This window comes from Mangifera indica, chromosome 5 (genome assembly GCF_011075055.1).
Source record: "Mangifera indica cultivar Alphonso chromosome 5, CATAS_Mindica_2.1, whole genome shotgun sequence".
Lineage (NCBI taxonomy): Eukaryota > Viridiplantae > Streptophyta > Magnoliopsida > Sapindales > Anacardiaceae > Mangifera > Mangifera indica.
Genome location: NC_058141.1, coordinates 23,251 through 44,991, shown reverse-complemented (window position 1 = coordinate 44,991; position 21,741 = coordinate 23,251). Strand labels below are relative to the sequence as shown.

At 30.0% G+C, this 21,741-nt stretch overlaps 2 protein-coding genes across 5 annotated transcripts; one reads left to right on the top strand and one right to left on the bottom strand.

The window, feature by feature from the left end:
- Positions 1–2,812: 2,812 nt before the first annotated feature.
- LOC123215813 lies at positions 2,813–5,708 on the top strand. Its single transcript, XM_044636060.1, has 8 exons — positions 2,813–3,220; positions 3,302–3,389; positions 3,515–3,600; positions 4,068–4,146; positions 4,326–4,385; positions 4,913–5,034; positions 5,113–5,184; positions 5,291–5,708. The coding sequence occupies exons 1-8, from the start codon at positions 2,940–2,942 to the stop codon at positions 5,391–5,393; spliced, it is 891 nt and encodes a 296-aa protein (XP_044491995.1). The 5' UTR covers positions 2,813–2,939; the 3' UTR covers positions 5,394–5,708.
- A 712-nt stretch (positions 5,709–6,420) lies between these two features.
- On the bottom strand, positions 6,421–15,093 carry LOC123217062. Of its 4 annotated transcripts, none has more exons than XM_044637812.1 (8): positions 14,965–15,093; positions 14,641–14,845; positions 14,479–14,512; positions 12,961–13,154; positions 12,717–12,861; positions 12,540–12,625; positions 12,235–12,326; positions 6,421–7,041 (listed from the first exon to the last, which is right to left on the bottom strand). In XM_044637812.1, the coding sequence occupies exons 2-8, from the start codon at positions 14,736–14,738 to the stop codon at positions 6,764–6,766; spliced, it is 927 nt and encodes a 308-aa protein (XP_044493747.1). In that variant the 5' UTR covers positions 14,739–14,845; positions 14,965–15,093; the 3' UTR covers positions 6,421–6,763. The 4 variants fall into 4 exon arrangements, with proteins under 4 accessions (XP_044493747.1, XP_044493749.1, XP_044493748.1 ...); XM_044637814.1 differs by lacking the exon at positions 14,965–15,093 and having other exon boundaries at positions 6,421–6,867; positions 6,946–7,041; positions 14,641–14,953; XM_044637813.1 differs by lacking the exon at positions 14,965–15,093 and having other exon boundaries at positions 13,882–14,512; positions 14,641–14,952.
- Positions 15,094–21,741: the final 6,648 nt, after the last annotated feature.

Sequence of the window (21,741 nt, the reverse complement as noted above, 5' to 3'; positions counted from 1 at the left end):
AGACTTTATTTGCAGTATCCCTTGATAGTGATAGTGCCCCATTCTTTTGTTGGGTAAGCAATCTGCTCCTCCTCCAAAGGATTGAGAGCAAAGCTTTTTCCCTTCATGTTGACTTTGAAAATCTCCTTACCCTTTGCATCTTTTATCAAACAACTATTATCCTCAAACACCACTTTGTAGCCTTTTTTAATTAGTTAACCAACACTTAACAAGTTCTGATCAATTTCAGGGACAAATAACACATCTGAAATAAACTTTGTACCAGCACAAGTTAAGATAGCAACAGTACCTTTGCCCTTTACTGATATGTACTTTCCATTTCCCATTCTAACTTTTAATGAGCTAGTTTTACTTAGTTATGTGAACAGCTCCTTGTTGTAGGTCATGTGGTTGGTACAACCACTGTCAATGAGCCAGCTTTCACTAGACTCTATGCTAGAGAAACAGGTGGCAACAAACAGATGATCCTTTTCTTGTTGATCTGCTGCCTTTGCTTTCTCATCATGTTGCTGCCTTTTGTTTTTGCATATAATTGTTTCATGTCCCATTTGATTGCACATGGAACATTTAGCATCAGGTCTCCTCCAACATTTGGAAGGTGGATGTCTTTTCTTATTACAATGTTGACAAGGTGGGTAATTTTTCTTCTGTGAATCCTTTTTGCCTTTACCATTTGCTGAGCCTGCATTGTTCCCACTGCTTTCACCTTTGTTCTTTTTGTTTTTCCACTTGCTCTTACTGGTATTTTGATGTTTGGCTGCTAGAGCCCCTTCTATTATTGTGTCTTCCCTCATCATCCTTCTTTGTTCCTATGCTTGCAAGGCATTTAGCAATTCTACTAAAGAGATTTTTGACAGATCTTTGGTGTTTTCCAGGGAAATGATAGTTGCTTCATATCTTTCAGGAATAGTGACAAGAATTTTTTCAACAATTCTTGAATCTGTGAATTCGGATCCAAGAAGTCTCACTCTGTTTGCAATTCTTAGAAGTCTGTCAGTATATTCTTTTACTGACTCAGACTCCTTCATTCTTTGCAATTCGAATTCCCTTACCAAGTTTAAAATCTGCATGCCTTTGATTCTCTCATCTCCAGCATACTCATTTTTTAGATAATCTCATATCTCCTTGGCTGATTTTAGAGACATGATCCGTGTGAAAATGGTGAGGGAGACTGCTGCAAATAGACAGGCTTTCGCCTTTGACTTCCTTGTCTTTCTTTCTTTATGTACCTTTATTTGAGTCATGGTGGGATTTGCAGGAAGTGCAGGGACTTTATAGTCTTCCTCCACTGCTTCCCAAAGATCCAAGGCCTCTAGGTATGTTTCCATCCTTACTGCCCACATTTGATAGTTTGTTCCATCAAAAAACGAATGAGCTATTGCTGTTAGATTAACTTCACCTTCCATGATCAAATTACAGGTCCCTCAAGAAGAGAGCTCTGATACTAATTGTTGACTTTTGGAATGGTGAATGACACGAAGAGAATGAAGGACAACAGAATAATGGAAGGAAAAAATAATTTTAATTCCCCTTGATTCAAAAAAAGAACTTACAGCAAACTTAAATACAAAAATAAGAAACATATTACTAAAATTAAGGTCCTAAAATCAAGCCAAGCCATAACTAAAATAGAAAGTTGATTTAATTCCTAAAATACTGGATCAATATTTGAATTATTCAACAATAAAGGAAACAATTAAAGACAGTTTGAAAGATGACAGCTAGGATGTCATTCTAGCAGTCCTAAACACTGTTTTCAACGGTAACTAATATGTCTTGGCTCAACTGCTCGCTCAGCACCTGTTTAATTGGGCAAACTCAGATGTATACTTGAATGAAGAAAAGTACTAATTACAGAGTTCTGACCTGAAAACCTACCTAGTTGAGATATGATGCTCGGAGGGCTACTGATATCTTCAACAAATTTCTCAAGAACAGATACTGGACTTCGATGCTCTGCTTCATGTTTCGTAGCAGCAGAATTTTCTAAACTCTTACTGCTCAAGGCACTTTGAACTATAAACATCTTCTGAAGATGCTGATGTACAACTTTCTACAGGCTGAAAATTTTCCAAATTGGTTCGAAATACAGAAGACAATAAAAAGAGTTGATGGATTGATGCACTCCTGAAAGGCTTGATAGATAATTATTTTAAAAAACAAACAAAATGTACCAATTTTGAGCACTGCAGAGTGCTTTTTTCAACTCAGTGGGCTATTATAGCATTACCAAGCTATGAATATCATGTACCGCCTCTCTACCTATTCATTAACTGGAATTCACTACAAAAACAAACTGAGGAATGTTAATTAATTAATAAAAATTGAAAATTGCATGTAAACAACATTCTATAAATAGTAATTTTTGCGTGTAACAGCACAATTTGTGCACTCGTTTGCGTTTGTGTCTGCATTTGTGTTTCAACGAATTTATGCGTTTTACGTACGACTTTCTTCTTCGTCAACGATAACATATTAAGGCTAAATCAAATTAAATCACAAGTATTATACGAATGGTAGAGTGATTGTCAGGTGTTCAAACTATAATAATGGAGTCGTTGGTTGTGAGTTTCTGATTTGTTGTCTTCGGCCGGTGATTGCGTTTGCTTTGAAGAGAAAACTTTTCTTTTCTTGCTTTCGTTTTAGATTTTTAACACTAGGGGCAAATTTGGCAAACAATATTTAATTTGCTTTAAAAAATAACTCTTTACTGTTTTGACCTAAAAAGGTCGAAAATTATTGTTTTTTTTTTTTTCTTATTTTAATTAATATCTCTATATTTATCATTATCATTTATGAAGTTAACTGAAATTAAAACAGTAAAACCTGTGTAAATAAACCAAAGTCGTACATATGGATATGTGTGAAACAGGAACATAGAAGAAACTGAAGGTGAATAGGGATATGAAAAGAGTAAACTCCATCGAAAAATTTCGTCAATGAGAATGTTGGGTTTGAGTTGCAAAATACATATTCATGTTCTGAGTCAATCATCAAATTTTGCTTTCGTTCAAGATAAGCTCTTCTTGTCTTGTAATTCACTTACAGTCTCACCCATAAAGACACCCATTCGTGCTGCTAATGATGACAAAACTGTAACTAATGAAGTTCTTAGTAAAGGGTCAGGAACCACGGCAAGGGGAAGGAGACTTCTCAAGGTTCGAGAAGAGAAGAGGAAAAGAGAATACGAGAAACTTCACACATATCCTGTTTGGGCAAAGTAAGTGTTTGAATTAATGCCTCAACGAGTGAGCGTTTTTATCTGTATTTATAAAAAATAAATATGTTGCTTCTGTTGCAGAGTCCTTGAAAATGCCTGCAAAGATGATGAGGAGCTCCGAGCAGTTCTTGGAGATAGCATTGGCAACCCTGAACTTATGAGAAAACGGGCAATTATTTAACTTAACCCTCTAACTTTCTTCTAACACTTTTGTCTTTGATTTAGTGTATGTCAGCTTTTATGTATGAAGCTTATGCCCAGATGAGTTTTAATGTTTTGGGCAAAATGTTGCAGGTTGAAGAAAGAGTTAGAAAGACGGGTAGAAATTTCCAAAAATCGAAAACTGGCTCTGTTCTTGCATTCAAAGTCAGCTTTAGAGAGTAATCTACTCTTACTTTTCTTCAATTTCAGACTTAAAAATGTCTTACATATTTTTTATCTTCAAAATTATGTGATTGCTCATGAGATTATAATTTATTATCCAAAGAAATGATGATATGTTATATTCATGTTGATGATAACTCTTTGAGGATTAGTTTGTGAATGCTCTAGCACTTTTTTTTTTTTTAAAAAAAAAACTGATTGAAGTCATACCCTATTAGTGATTCAAGATGATTTGCTTGGCCTTTAGAAGTTGCTTTTGCCACAAAATTCATTTCTGAAACTGAATGGCTTTTTTTGAAATGGCTGAGAGCTGTATTAGCACTGGAATTGCTTAGAGTAACATGAGGGTGTATGATTGATGCTGTGGGGTTAGTTTGGTTACTGTTTTGGAAGCTGCGTTGTAGAGTCATTAATAAACATGGAAACTTTACTATTATAGTTCTTTTTTCTTGTGACTTTACAGCTTTAATCCTCTTGATTCATACATATGGTTTGAGTTATATGGATCACCATCTGATCGAGACGTAGATCTTATTGGTAGTGTAAGTGTTTCTGCAAGCATTCTCCACCTAGTTCCCTTTGTTGGCATTGAATATTTGTTCTACTATCACAAACAAGTTTAATTTTTATGTCCTTCTGTTTGTAATCTATTATTTATTTATTTTTTCCATTTTATATATGTTTATGGGTCATTAACAACTTATGGCGGTTATAACTACAGGTTATTCAATCATGGTATGTCATGGGGCGACTGGGAGCCTTTAATTCTTCTAATCTGCAGGTTTTTTCATACTTTTCTCAATAACATTAAAATGTTGTTTGCTCATTGAATTAGCATGGGGTTTGTACCCCATGGCTGAATGTAAGAGCCTTTGGTTTCAACTAAGAGGTGAAAGGGTTCAAATCCTGTACGGCCATCTACTTGGGAAATTATTAAGAATGCCAAGATGTATTAGTTTGTGTTGTTTGTTTAGACAATCATCTGTGTGCTTAGGATATCATTAGGGATGACAAAATGTGTTAATTTGTGATATTTATGGACAAGATTGAGGGATTTATGGGTGGGGGCTCGCATATTTAATAAGTTTTAGTCCTAATTTTTCCTTGCATGGAATGGTGTTTTTTATCGGCAAGTGGATATTAAAAACATATTCATTGTTTAAAAAAGAGGCATTTTTGGTATTCTGACAAATAAATGAATCAACTAGAGATGGAAGTTATTTGTGATTATTAACTGATTTGTTCTAGTTTTAGTTATTATCGTGCAAAATTTGAAAATGATGCTTGCTAATTCAGTGTTAATGACAGTTGGCAAATTCATCAATGGAGTATGATCCCCTCTATGATGCAGATAAAGGTTTTAAAGTGATGCCATCATCATTTCATGATATCAGTGATGTTGAGTTTCAGGATAACTGGGGCCGTGTATGGTATGACTCAGCTGCTCTATGTCATTTTATCTCATGACGCATTTGTTTCAATCTGAATTATATTTCATAATCTAACAGGGTAGACCTGGGGACGGCTGATTTTTTTGCCATTGATGTCCTCCTCAACTGCTTCACAGTGTTGAGTTCAGAGTAAGTTATAAGAATAGCTGTTTGCAGCGGGTAGATGTACCATCTTGATTAAACCTATTTGTTGAATCTCAAGCTTAACCATTTTTCCACTTGGATCCTTTGGCAGATATTTAGGCATTCAGCAGATAGTTTTTGGTGGGCGCCGCATGGGTGACTGGGAAGAGGGCATGACAGACCCTCAGTTTGGATACAAATATTTTGAAATCTGAAGCAAATTTGGCGTCTGGATTTCGGGTTTTTTCCTTCTTGTTATCTTTATGAATGTAAATACCGTCTCTCCGTTGGAATGAATGAATTTTCGTTTATTAAAGTTGTCTACACAATTTTAGGTCTCTTAATTTTTTGCTTCAACCGGAACGAGCCTGTTTGCTAGGTGTCCAATTTGATTTGAATAAGATTCAAACTCGAGTTTTAACTCGACAACTAGACTCAAATTAGACTTAAATTCCTTTTTTGTGACATTATTTATTAGACCGATGATACTATTTATCCTATCGATGATGACAATGAATTTGGTTCATTAATGTTGTCTCCTCAATTTTAGTTCTCATAATTTTTTGTTTCAATTAGGACAAGCCTATTTACTAAGACTGGATCCTTGTTAAGTCGGCTCAGCTTTGCTAAGTGTTTGGCTTGATTCAAACGTAATTTGAATTAGAGTTTTAATTTAATAGTTCAATTTAAATTCAATTAATATCTCATTTTGATAATACTATTTATCTCAATAAGGATAATTTATATCTCATCAACAATATTATTCATTTTATCAATAATAATATCTATGACAAGTTGGAATGAACTTAAATTAAAACTAACTATTATGTATTTGAGTTAAGCATGAACCAAACTATGTTTGAACTTAGTTTAACTCAAATCCAATCTTATGGTTTTTCATCCTACATCTAAAATAATTAACTGATCTATCTCTTCGTCTAAATGGCGTCTCAAGACAGCCTTATTGCTAATGACGACCAGAAAATATACAATGAAATGGAAGGCTAGATTCTGGTGTTTGCATTAATTGAAATACAAAATGCCAACTAAGATGCATTTATCATGCAATTCTTTTTACACAAGCCAAGTATACTAGTATAGCTTAGAGGCCACAATAATGATATGAATAATTTTTAAAAGGTAGGACAACAGATTGCAACATAGGATATGAACCTCGAAACCAAATGCCAATAAAGTCATTGTCACCTGTTTCCATTAAATGCAAATTCACAAGAGAGGAGAGGCCTGTAAATGATGGTTAAATAGATGATCTTCATGCATGAAAGCAGTAGCTTGCCACAGCATAATATATGCATACCAGTAAACTTAGAATCCGGAAATATTATGGGATTGTTGTCGTCTATAGGTTATAAACATAGAAAGAACCCGGAAATATTACGGGATTTTTGTCATCTATAGGTTATAAACTTAGAAAGAATCCAGAAATATTATGGGATTGTTGTCATCTATAGGTTACACCCTCAAATATTAGTCTAGCTGTTTGTGCAAACTGCCACAACTTAAGTTTTTAGTTGGTGTTACCCGAATCAAACAAAATGCTGAAAGATATGGGATTGATTGCATATCAGAACCTTCGAGCCATGAAGAAGTTGAAGTCATTGTGCTGAAATTCAAGTTTCTTCAACCAGGTTGATGCAGCGCTCAGATAACCAGCTATTCGCTCCTTATCTGAAATTTCAGGATTTATCCAAAGTCTCCCAAACAACTTGTAAGTTGCCATTGCAAAAGGAGGAAACGATATCTCACCTCTCCCATTTCCTTTGGACTTAGCAGCAGATTTTTTTTCCCAAGAAATCATGGATTTCAGTTTCTCATCCTCGTCTTTGATGGAATTTGGGAGACCTAAATTGCAAGAAAAAAAGATAAGATACATGTTATTAGCTGAAAAACAAACACACTTTAGTGAAAAAAAAAAAAAAACAAACCCATTGACTCATTGTTATTAGCTGATAAACATCACAAACATTTACTTAAACAAGCTTTATATAGATTATTAAATTACTAGGAAAGTAATCAACATCAGTCTGGACAAGATTTTTGCAATGGTCATTTCTGAGCAGTTGAACAGTTTTCTTGCATAAATGAAATTCAAATGAAGCCAGACAAGATTCATTCAATTTAAAAATCAAATAAAAATATTAATACACTTTGCTGCTCTGGATACCTCTTTAAGTGCTTGAAGTTTACACAAGGCAAACCACAATCCAAGAAGAGTTCAATAAAATTTTCATTATTTGGTCCCATTTCTCTTCCTCGGAAGATCAAATTCATACACAATTAATTTTTTTAAAAATGAGAACAACACTGGTTATTTCAAGAAAATCATTGTTTACGAACGAGACTCTTAATTTTAGATACTTCAACTACTTGGCTTTTTTCAGTACAGAGTTTCTTAATTTAAAACTCAAAAAAAAAAAAAAAAAATCAACTCTAACAAGGAAAAGGTTTTGAATGAAAAAATTAAGAATAAACCATAAACTATCCCAGTCCAACTCTAAGAACACTCCTAACTTAAATGCAACCCTTTGTTTACCAGTAATCTATCTATATGAACACACAATATTCCTTTCCCTTGTATCAGGTCTTTGTCCTAAAGTATAAATATTTTGTATTTTAAGTTTATCATACCAGTTCAGTAAAGAAAGTACTGACAAATGAAGAAACATTTTGGAAAACTAATTTCAACCATAAAATGTGAAAAAGTGTAAAGACAAATTGGAAGAGCTGGCCGGCAGGACAGACTAGTTGTGGACTATTGGAATGTTGAATGTGACCACAGCGGTTTTACTATGGGTTCAGGTTTAGGTTCTAGTACTTCATGCATGTTGCTAAGGTTGCAACACAATGACCCATGCCTGAGCTTCAATACTAAATGTTAGATTATATGCCTAAAAAATGAATAAAAAAAATCTTTTTCAACAGAATTTCTTAGTAGGACAAAAATATTTGAAGTTACTTACACTAAAAGCTACAATTAAAAGACCATACACACATCAAACTTGATTAAACAGATAAGATTTCTGGGGTTTATTTCATTTGTCGAATATATGTCATATAACAATATAGGTACATGCTTGATTGATGGAAATCATTCAACATAAAAGAAAAAATGTCTGCATGACTCTCCATATGGAATAGAATGTTTAAGTAGTGGAATTTAATTAAATTTCTAAATATTTTGCCATATATATTAGGGCAGTTGGGACTGCCACAAGGACCACAACATAGAAGAAAAAAGTTGTAACATTAATTTTCCTAGATGGAAGAATAGCAATCAGATTGTGACAACTTAAAGATAATAACCAAAGTGAGGAATTCATTCAAGACACTCGCAAGCATAGGCTAAACGACAAAAGGGACAAAATAAAACAACCAATAATCTGAAGTTCATTAAAAAAGGCAAAAGTGTGAACTACCATCAAGAAGCTATATATAAGGCAAATCCACAACTTTGGCTTGAACAAAAAATGCCAAGACAATATTACCCAAAAAAAACAAAAAATCAAGACAAAACATTGCTTTGGCCCAAATACAGAAACCAAGAGTAGAGGGCAAGCACGCACTATCATTTAATGGATCACATTCAAATAGTTAAATAAGGCAATATCTGACAACGTAGGAAGAGACTCATACAAGTCCATTACAAAGAATTTTCAAGTTCTTACACAACAATCATTTTATATTCCCAAAGTAAGATATTGGTTACAAGTTCTATGTCACCATCCTTTTATTTTTTAAATCAAACTCTTGCTTATGTACTGGAATGTCAATTGCAAGTACATGATTTTCAACTTTAGCGAAGATGCAGATGCACTAAGCCTTGATCTATCCCTAAACAAATCCATTACATCTTATTTGATCTTCAAATACATGTATGCAAATGTTAAGGTTTCAGAGTCATTTTCAAAAAAGGACAATTTGAGCCAACCACCTGCCATGTACTTAGTTGGTATAATGACCATCGATACATTAAACCCCAAGGTTTGTCTTGTTCTTGCTATATTATCACTATATATCCCCAAAAAAATCAATTATACATTCTATGTTACATCCATTAAATAGAAATCAGGCTCTTTATTAATTAAGTATTCAACCATCATTTGCAAGGGCCCACATTTTGAGCTCCAACATAGATGCAAAGATGCTCAACAATGAGATGTCCCTGACAAACTCTATTAAATGCTTTACGAATTTGAAATTTGAGCTCCAACTAACTCCCTGTAGATATTAAGATTTCGGAGTCATTTCCACAAAAGAAAATTTTGAGCCAACCGCTTATCACACTCTAAATTTGATTTTAATGGCACTTGATATATTAAAACTTAAGGTTTGTCTTGTTCATATTACAAACATCACTGTATATTCCAAATTCGGATATTATCATCGCATTTTACTTTGGCTCCCTTTCGCTAAAATCAAGCTCTTGCTCAAGTATCAAAGCATCATTTGCAAGAACCTCAATTCTAGATCCATATGGATAAGCAAAGACACTTAAGCCCTTTCGAAGTAAAGTGCCATTTGATAGTACCTACATTTCCAACTCTTAACAAAGAAGCAAAAACACTTAGCCTACTTATTCTTAAACAACTTCATTAAATGCTTAATTCACCATGAAATATTCATGCTCCAACTAACTTCCTTGTAGATATTAAGGTTTTGTAGTCATTTCCAATAATGACCCTTGATATGTAAGACCTCAAGGTTTCTCTCGTTTTCACTATAAATAAAATTGTGGATAACGAAATATCATATACTATAAACGCCTTCATTTTGTTAAGATCAGGGTTTCACCGAAGTATCGCATGTCATTTGCAACATACATTTCTGCCTTCAACAAAGAAGCAGAGAATACTTAACCTCATATCGTCCTTAAATGCCTTTGTCAAACACTTTTGGGACATTGAGCATCCAAACACCAACTAGCTTTGTAGTAGATATTAAGGTTTCAAAAATGTTTTCCATAAAGGAAACATCAAGCCAACCATCAAATTTGTTTAATAACCCTTGATATGTTAAACCTCAAGTTAGCAAAAGAAATACGAGACTTACAACACTAATCATATCATAAAAGTATGAAGTCAAAAACTTTTAAGATTTTAATCATTACATATTTTTAAACTAGTTTGATATGTTGAAACACTCGAATTGTTTGAAAATCTATAAAATTTTTGTCAATTTTGATATTCTTCAAAAACCACTTATCAGTTTGCCTAGCCTCTCTTGGAATTTGTTTGAATTTACAATGTACAAGGTTTTCATGATCTATTTAGTTATTTAAATCGATTGGATTTCACATGAGTTTAGACAAATTTTCAAGGAAACCTGTTGATTTTAAAAGTTAGCCTATCCTATAAAGTAGGAATTTTAACAACATTCATTCAAAAATTCTAAATGATTATATCAATTACTTTTCTGTTCCAAAATTATATTATTATAGACTAATTGATTCAAATTCTCTTGTTTATGTCGTGTTATCTTTCCCTTTATATATGATGACTAACCTCACATATACTATATTTTATTATTATACCTACAGAACTCCATAAAAGTTCTTTACATTTAGTTTCTTATGATCATTGACTAATATCAAATGAACATCAAAAAATTTAGAGGCACTCTTCTTTTCTTTTACTCTTATTTCCATATTGAGCTAATTCGATTAATTTACTAAAGTAAACACGAAAAAAATTTTGTTTTAGAGCTTTCTGAAGCTTTTTTTTTTTCAAAAACAACTACAGAGCTCATGTTACTATGTGTTTTGGATTTGCAGAATGAAAACTAGTGTTAATTTGGAAAATAACATAAATGTTTCTAAATTTTAGTGAATACAATTATAACATTTTAATAAGCTAACTCATAAAAAGAAAAAAAAAAATTGTCTCAGCCTTTGCCCTATTTTAAATACTCTCCTATCTCTTTCTTCCATGCCATTTATTTCTAAGAATGGCTGATAACACCCAAGTCTACGGCATAAAAAATACTTGTGACACGTGGAGTAGGATAAAAAATTCCCCAATCACATATAAGTGGTTTAGGGTCACCTTGAGTTGTACTAGTTTCCATTTGCCACTCTTCTCATAAAAGCATAAGCTTTCTTGTATATCAACTTTAGTTTATCACTCACTATCATAAGAAGAACCACTTTAACTTTAGACTATAACAATCACCATTTGCTCTCACAATTAGAGAGTTGTATGTCAACTTTAGTTTATCACACTATGTGACATGTGATTATCATTAACGATTCAAATCTACTGTCAAATGATCCCAAATTGGTTGCTTGGCACTGAATAGTGGAAGTATTCAACAGAGAGGTTCTTGGTATCATGAACTGAGGACAAATCTAGCCAATAATGTCTTAAGCTGTAGGATCTAGGCCCACCTATGTTATAACCATGATCAGTATCTCCATATGTGTAACACATTTTTCTTGATAAGAATGGTGAATAATAATTCACATGAACAATCACTTTCTACATCATAAAATTTTTGGAAATGGACAATCTTTACATCTTGCATAGGACTATAACTCAAAGTACTTGGTGAATCTACCTTCAGCAAACATTAATTTGAAAAAAGAAATCTTCATCTTAATAGATTAATAATCATATCTTCTTTAATATATTAAGAGTTTCCGTTTACCAACAGTAGAATTGAGATTTATCCAGGATCTAGTTCATTCGCTATAAATTTAACTCGAAGTTTGGTGTCTTTAAAAAATAAAAATTAAAAAAAGGGGAAAAGAAAGAAAGAAAAGGGAAAGAATGCAAACAAGTATGTAAGCTCCAACATAGTATGCATATAGTCTGAAATGATCAAAAGAAGAGGAGAGGAAGAAGCAAACTATGCATATAACCTACAAAAAATGTGTATACAAGGAACTTAACATCCATGCCTACTTTCTAGAAAAGATACAAGATCAAACCCACCCCAAAACCAAACAACACCACCCCCCCCCTCTTTCAAATCCTTCCCCCACCCTTACAATAAAGGACAAGAAAATTGTTTCTTTTGTTAGAGAAAAGGGGCACTTACCTTCAAAAGGTGGAGACAATCTATGATAAGTTATGAAACATGCAGATAGTTCCCTTACATTTGTCATTGTTGGAATCTGATAGATGGGATACCTAAATAAACAACAAAGAATTATATAAGAATTTTTGGAACTACATATCTGGTAATCCTAATAAGACATCTTCATAACAATCTTTAGGCAATGATTGAATAAAAAAATGTAATTTACAGTTGATGCCTAAATTAACCTTGTGAAGGGATTAATTGAAACACTAAGCAAATTTTCATTCAGCTAAAACCTCATAATTGTGGAAAGTCAAACATACCAAGCAACGGCCATCCAACTATAAGGAGAGATATCTGTGCTTTTTAATTTTAACAATCCTGGGTAGCTTTGAGCTAATTCATTGATCTAATTAAAGGCACAAAGAAAAAACACTTATTGAATTGTTTGAGCCCCAACCTTAATAGAAAATGAAAACCAAACTAAAATGATCAAGCACCTTTTCTATGAACGGTAGTCTGTTATAAGGACTTGTTATCTCGTTGTATTGGCAGTACAAAAAACCAAGTTGATCTTCAGTTTCTGGTGCTCCATAGAATTTTTTATTGATTGAATCATTAAAATTTGGATTGGCATCTCCATTCCTATATAATTAAAAGCATAATTTACCTCAAAATTAGAATTTGCATTCATCTATATCTATAATTCAACATAAATTAATGGTGCAAGCTTAAACAGAAAACCTGATCAAAGGAATGGAGGGTCTGGCAGCACTAGTATATAACTGAAGGGCTGATAAGGAAGGAGAATAATATTGTACCACACTCTCATAACTGTTCAACTTAATAGGGACTCTTGCACCATAACTGCTCCATTCAACATATAAATTCCAGAGATCACTTAAGTAGAAGCAATCAGCTTCATCTTTGACTAAGGGCTGCCAGAAGACATTGAAGATTTCAAAACAAGAATGGCTAGTTTTTCAGAATATAAGAAACAATGTAAATGAAACCCAAAACTATTTCTATGACAAAAAGAAAAAAAATTATTTTTATACAAATAATTTAAAGAGTTGCTATGATTATAAATGTAATACTAATTTATATTTTTTATAAGATCTTAAGTTAATAACTGAATTTTGTATAAAACAGGTTTAGTAATTGAATATGAGTAAACTAGGAAGTTGAATGCATTGGGTAATATAAGTTGCGTCATATTATTCAATTAATAAATGGGTTATATCTGGGTAAATCTAAACTTCATGATACTCTTATCTCAGCAACCAAATATTCCACTAACAAATTCTCATTCTGAAAAACTTGACTTTATCACCTAAAAGGTTAAAATTGGTTTAAGAGTATAAATTCCACAAACAAACATCTTCAAGCAGTTTATAATGCATAAATAAAATATTAAAACTCAAGAATTTGATCTAAATGGAATATAAATCGCAAGCATTTATCTATACAAATTAGTTTAAAAAAGAGGAAGTTGATTAGAATTAAAAGGTAACATTTAAAATAAAAATAATAATCAACCTCATCAACTTTATAAACACTGGAAATTTCTATTTGACTGTTCAAATTTCAACCATTCACTCACAATCATGTCTAATCATCATAAGGTAAATTAGAGACACTTTAAATGAAAATGGAAATTATTACCTTTTGCTGGAGATGGATTGTAAGAGTGGGAGTTATATATTCAAGAAAGCATTGAATGTTGGAGTGGGTGGAACTAGGTGGGTCTTGTAAGTCCAAGTGAGAGAATGGCATGATTAATGATAGTTACTGCTTTCTCAAGGAGGAAGAAAAAAGAGAGAAGAGGAAGAAATTGTTGAAAGTTTTAGAAATTAGTGCTTAAAAGTCTCCTTATCATTTAAAAAAAAAAAACATTAAGCAGGGATAACAAAGAAAAATTTAACTCTTGCATGTTTGTTTTTACAAATGGCCTATAACAATATATCCTCATTGATTCCATCACAAAACATTTCACAATTTGTTTTTCCTCATTCAGTTCGCTCACCCATTATCAAAGTTTTGTCTCTTTTTTCTTATCATTATAATTAACGCACATTTCCATTACTAACATACTAAGAAAAGAGAATCACATTAATTTCATGCATTGAACTTCGCAATATATCATAATTAACTGAAGGATCCAGGTCGAACAACATATTATTTGACACTCATATACGATTTTCCATTTTTGGAACTGCAAACAAAACAGAAGAAGACAATTACTTAACTTAATAAAACCACCTCTCTGATACGATTCCAGATAAATGAGAGCCCACTGGATTACAAAACCAGACAATAATTCAAGTCAAAAGTAGTATTACCTCTAAACCAAGTCAAAAAATCTAATCTCTTCCAAATGACAAATTATAACTCTTGACATGTGTTTGTTTGGGTAAAGCATACCTTGATATTTTGCAAACAAGTTTCATTTTTTGGCGTCGTCTTCTTCCCCAAATGACATGGGTGGTGTACATACTCTTTTGACAAAACCCAGTAACCATGAATTTCTTTTACAGCCGGCGAAGCTTAGCGTTGGCTTATCATTTGATTTAGGAATTTAAGATCAGAAGGATCTGAAATAAAAACTCAGAATCCCAAAAAACAACATCTGCGATTCAAAAATCAAATATTGTAATGAATTTTGTAAGAGAGCAGATTTTTTTTTTTAAGTTGTCAGACGAATTCAGTATAAACCAAAGAAAATTCGAAGGTATCATCAAAACTCACCTAAAATTCAAATATATTAGATATTGAAACATGGCTATTAGAAATGATAGAACAATCGAATTAAAACGATAAAATAGGCACATTATATAATATAATATAATATATATTAGATATTATTACTACATATTAATATATTATATATTATATAATCTAATCTAATATATATTACAATATTATTAATACACATTAATATATTTTTTTAAAAATAATGATATGATAAAATGTATTTAAAAAATTTTAAAATTTTAAAGAGTATTTGTTATAGTTTTTTAAGATGATAACATAATATTTAGAATATCTTATTATTTCATTACAATTTTTTTTAAATATATCATACAATTCGATATAAGATACATAATATGAAAAATTATATATTCAATATATAATATGACATACAATTACTTTCACATAATGAAATGTGCTAAATTATTTTACAAGTTTATTTTTTTTACGTTATTTATCAAAAAATAATCTACCTTCCTTAATATTGGTAATTCGGTAGTCTAATACATATTGGTTTGGTTAAATAATTTTCAATGAAATAATATACACACATTTTTTAATATATAAATGATATATTATTATATAATTATATAATTTTAAATTATGAATAAAATAATATTAAATTATATGATAATACATCATTTATATATCTAATTATAAATCCAAAATTATATATGCACAGTATTGCTTATAATCCTTTAATACAAATAATGAAAGATTACACATACATAAATTAATTATAAGATTATTAAGTGGAAAATTTGGTATGAATAAATAATTATTATATTTGATTGACAATAATAAAATTAATAAGCATAAATTAGTATTGTGTTTGAATAAGTATTTACTTTGTATATTTTCTAAAATATTTTTCATGTAATAATACGCTATCATTTTTATGTAAAACAAATTAATTAAATTAATTTTTAAAATTAGGGAAATTAAAGTAATTCTCTAAAATAAAGGGGGTTTAAGAAAATTGCCCAAAAACCTAAGGATTAAGCGAAAATGCCCCATTTTGTGCATGACCAAAATACTCTTATATATAAACCGAGAATTTTACATACCCCTTCCCACATTTCCCCAGGTTCACTATTGAAATCAAAAGAAAATCATGGGTTTTCATGGTTCTTTTACAAACATAGCAAACTTTCGTGTTTTCTATTAAGTTTTCGTGTTTTTCGCTAACCAAAAATGATAAAGAAAGTTAGTATATCATCTCTAATCTTGTTTGAATCAATTTATTGCTAGAATTATTACAATTTGATGAAGATTTTTGAGCTTTGAATGTGTAGGGTTCTGATTTTGAACAATACAAAAAATGTTTTAATTCTTGATTGTTTTAGTTGAAATATTTTAGGGCTATTGTATTATAAGACATGTAGAGTTGATTTATGTTGAAATTGGAGGCTAAAATGATGATTTTTGATAGGAAAATACGTTAAAATCATTAGAGATCCATCCCAAGGGACCCCTAGATCCCTTGGGATTAATTAGATCCCTTGGGATTAATTAAATCCCTGGGGTAATTTCACTTTTTGAAATTATTAGGGCCTAGGAGTGGTAGGGGAAATCCAGGAAGCTGGTGTGAAATTTTACATTATCCCCGCAGGTGATCCGTGGAACACGTGAAATCCAGGGGGTTAGGGGGAACTTGACTTTTTTGAAACTTTAGGCTTGTAGAAGATTAGAAAATTGATAAGGTGACAAAGGAAAACTATTAGACCTGCCAAGAGTAGAAAATTTATGAAAAGGTAAATTGATATTTTTTACAATTAGGATTTTTTTATATATAGTTTTCGAATTTTATATTCGTTTTCTTGTTTTAGGGTTTTTTTATATGTAGTTTTCGAATTTGATATTTATTTTTGTGTTTTTTAGACCTGTTTTACGATGTAATTATCCAATTTTAAATCGATTTTTCGATTTTTATCATACTAGCTAATTTAACATTTAGTTTTCAAATTTCATGTCCCTTTTTCTTGATTTAGGGTTCTTTGACAAGTCATTTTTAATTTCATGTCTATTGTATTATTTTTGTGCTTTCTAGGTTGTTTTCTAAGGTAATTTCCTAATTTCAGTTTAATATTTCGATTTTTTTGTTTTTAAGTTATTTCAATATTTAGTTTCGAAATTCAGATTCGTTTTTTTTTTTTAATCATTTTAGGATATTTCAATCCGTGCTTTTTAGATTTCATAGTAATTTTTTTATTTTTGACATTTTAGGGCATTTCAATATATAGAATTCGAATTTTAATTTCATTTTTTTTATTTTTGTCATTTTAAATTTTTTGGATATGTTGTTTTCAAAATTTTGTCCAAATTTTCGATTATTGTCATTCCAATGCGCTTTCATATGTACTTTCTAAATTTCAGATGAATTTTTCAGTTTTTATTATTTACGAGTATTTTAACGTTTAGTTTTCAAAATTCAAGACAATTTTTTTTGGTCAATCCAGGGTATTTTCACTTGTAAGTTTCAAATTTTCAAGTGATTTTTCGATTTTCTACATTCTATGGTATTTTAATATGTAGTTTTTGAATTTCAATTTTGTTTTCAAATTTCTACATTTTGGGTTATTTTGACTCGTGTTTCTTAGATTTTTCAGCGATTTTTCAATTTTTTATATTCTACAATATTTTAACGTGTAAACTTCGAATTTTAGTTCTGTTTTTTGAATATTTGTCATTCCATGGTTTTTGGACATGTAGTTTTTAAATTTTAGATTAGTTTTTTGATTGTTGTATTTCGAAATATTTCGACTCGTATTTTTTAGATTTTCATCTAATTTTTCAGATTTTGATATTCTATGGTATTTTAACGTGTACATTTTGAAATGCAATTTCATTTTTTCAATATTTGTCATTTCAAGGTTTTTGGACGTGTAATTTTTAAATTTTATTTCAGTTTTTTTATTGTTGTTATTCTTGGATATCTCAACATGTGCTTTTCAAATTTTAGTTTGATTTTTTAATTTTTGTCATTTCAGTTATTTCAAATCTACATTCCTCCTCATCCTCTTCGACTCCCCCCTCCCCTCCCCTAGATAGGAGATAGAGTATCTCTGATGATGCCACCTATTGGTAGTCTTCAAACACCTGAGGAACTTATTCGACTATTTTAATTATCAATCCTGCAATGACAAATTTTTTTGAAAAAATTAAACATTTATAAAAAAAAAAAAATCTACAATAACTATTTATTGATATATATGCCACCTTTAATTTCCCAAAATGTCTTTACTTATTTCTAACATATCATTTAAAACGATCTAAAAATATTTAATATTAAAATACCTTTGTATTTTTTTGATATTTCATTTAACTCTCTATAATTATCTAATATTTCATTTAATACCCTCACATGTTGTTTTGTATGAAAATGCATCTATTTATTTTAACATATCATTTATGTTATTTTGTATGAAAATGCATCTATCTACTCTTAATATATTATTTAAAACTATTTTACTACGTTTAATATTTAAATATTTCCCATATTTTCTAACATTTCATTTAACCACATATAATTATATAACATTTCATTGAATATCTTCACATGTTGTCTAGTATGAAAATACATCTATCTACTTTTAACATATTATTTAAAACCAGTTTACAATGTTTAATATCAAAATACTCTCATATTTTTCTAACATTTTATTTAACCCCTTATAATTATATAATATTTCATTTAACACCCTCACATGTTGTCTTGTATGAAAATACATCTTTCTACTTCTAACATGTCATTTAAAACTGTCTTACAATGTTTAATATTAAAATACTCCCATATTTTTTGAACATTTCATTTAACCCTCCATTAATATCTAATATTTCATTTAACACTCTCACATGTTGTCTTGTATGGAAATGCATATATCTACTCTTAATATATCATTTAAAATCGTCTTACAATGTTTAATATCAAAATACCACTTATATTTTTCTAATATTTCATTTAACCCTATAAATATCTAACATTTTATTTAACACACTTATATGTTGTCTTGTATCAAAATGCATCTACCTATTCCTAACATTTCATTTAAAACCTTCTTACGATATTTAATATCAAAATACCTCCCATTTTTCTAACATTTTTTTAACCCTCTATAAATATTTAATATTTTATTTAACACTCTTATATGTTGTCTTGTATCAAAATACATTTATCTATTCTTAACATTTCATTTAAAACCTTCTTACGATGTTTAATATCAAAATACCCCCCATTTTTCTAACATTTTTTTAACCCCATATAAATAATTAATATTTTATTTAACACTCTTAGATGTTGTCTTGTATCAAAATACATATATCTATTCCTAACATTTTATTTAAAACCTTCTTACAATGTCTAATATCAAAATACCTCACATTTTTCTAACATTTCATTTAACCCCCTATAAATATCTAACATTTTATTTTGTATCAAAATACATCTATCTATTTCTAACATTTTATTTAAAACCTTCTTACAATGTTTAATATCAAAATACCCTCATATTTTTCTAATATTTCATTTTATTTAAATCCCTCATATATTGTGTAATATCAAAATGCCCTCCATATTTTTTTAACATTTCATTTAACTCCTAAATTATTACCAAATATCCAAATGCCCCCTTTACATAACATACGAACTAGATTTAACAAATAAAATTAAGTTTTGAGTTAAGATTAGTATAAAAACTTTTTTCTCATGAATTGATTTTGTTCGATTTAAATTCAGAAATACGAACTTCTTCTTTCGGAAAGAACCCCTAGTAATTGATATTGAGTAAAAATAAGAGTGAGAGTGATTATTTGAGTAATATTAGAAATGTATGTAATGAGAGTGAGAGTGAGATGATCTATATAGATATGGTGAAGGGTACTTTAAGTATTTTAAAAAATATTTAGGATATTTTTGCTTCATAAGGGGTAAAATGGGTAATTAATTTAATTTCTCTTTAAATTATAATCTTATTGTTAATATATATATATTTTCAATATTCTTTATGTTTTTTATAATTTTAATTGAAAACAAACAATATTGGTCATAAGCATCAAATTATAATAAAATTAAAATTATTCTAATAATATTTAATATATAAAATCAAGATGATAATCAAATTATTCATATATTATATATTACATCACTGTTATTAACAGAAGATTACATAATAGGCCGAGCTAATGGGTCGGGCTGGCCTGAGGCCCATATATTAATGAGCCTTCGGGTCGGGTCAACCCATTGATATATGAAGGCTCAAAGCCCAACCCATATAATAATAGACTTTAATTGGGTCGTGTTGGGCGTTAATCAAGCCAGACGTTAATCAGGCACGTTGACCCATTCAAATAATATTTAAAAAATAATAATTAAAATTTTTAAATATAAATTATTTTCAATTATTAAAACTGAGAACAATATCTCAAACATTTCATTTATAATCCCTCATTTGCGGTGAAGGAATATTGCGATTATATGATAAAAAATATTATAAGTTTATAATATAGTACAAATAAATTGATTTACATATAGTATAAATTACAAACATAAATAATAAATATATATATATATATATATATATATATATATATATATATATATATATATATATATATATATATACACACACACACACACACACACACACACACACACACAATCTATCTCCTCATTTTTAACATCCAAATCTTTGAATTCTTTTGACATTGGATTCATTTGTAATATTTTGTAATGATAAAAAGAAATGAAAATAAAATTATAAATACAAAGAATTATTATTTGTAAATATAAATAATTTTCAAAAGATAGTTCATGAAAAAAATGAGATTGAAAATATAATGAAAGAATTGAGATTGAAAAAAATTGAAATCGATGAAGAATTGAATTGGTTTATATGAAGAAAAATAAATAAATAAATTAATTAAAAAAAAGTTAAAGGCTTCTATGTTTGTGCCGTCTTATTTTTTTAACTTTTATTTTTTAGATAATAACAAACTGGGTCAAACCAATCCATGGACTTAATATTAAAACTCATGACCCGGTTTGAAAGACCCATGGGCTAGACTCGATACGTTACAATACCAAACTGAGCTTCATTGTGTTGGACTTTAAATTCGTACTTCAGACCAGACCTCCATTTGACTTTGCCCAATTGATGTGTCTAACCTCAAATCAAATGCCCTCTAATTAGTTTGTGACTTTTTTCTTGTGTAATACCCCTAAGCAAGTTTTACATCAATAAAATACAGAGCAATAATAGATATATATATATATATATATATATATATATATATATATATATATATATATATATATATAGACTTTCCACGTCATCAAAGGTAATAAAATAAAACTGATTAAATAAAATATAATCTTCTAACATGTGCAGACAGGTTGCATAGTTAAAAAAAAAAACCGTTGAATCCTGTGACTTTAGGTGATTATAACACCTTTACAATGGGTATGTATGGTTATCATTTGGGAACATTATCTTATCAATAGATTCTGTTTTGCACTTCCAACTTCTCTTCCGATTTGACATTTGAAGTATATTTGAATTATGGTATTTGATTAATGATGATAAAGTATACTTTACGGGGTTTGATCAATGTTTAAAATCGGATTTCTAAATAAATGAATCGAGCGTATATCCCTCAAATTATAAGGATCTTTGCCTTGCCTTTGAAACATCCAGTATTTTCACTCGGAGAAAAGTTCCAAATCATCGTATTAGGTGCCAAACTCACCAGCCAAAAGGCGCAAATATGACACCGTGC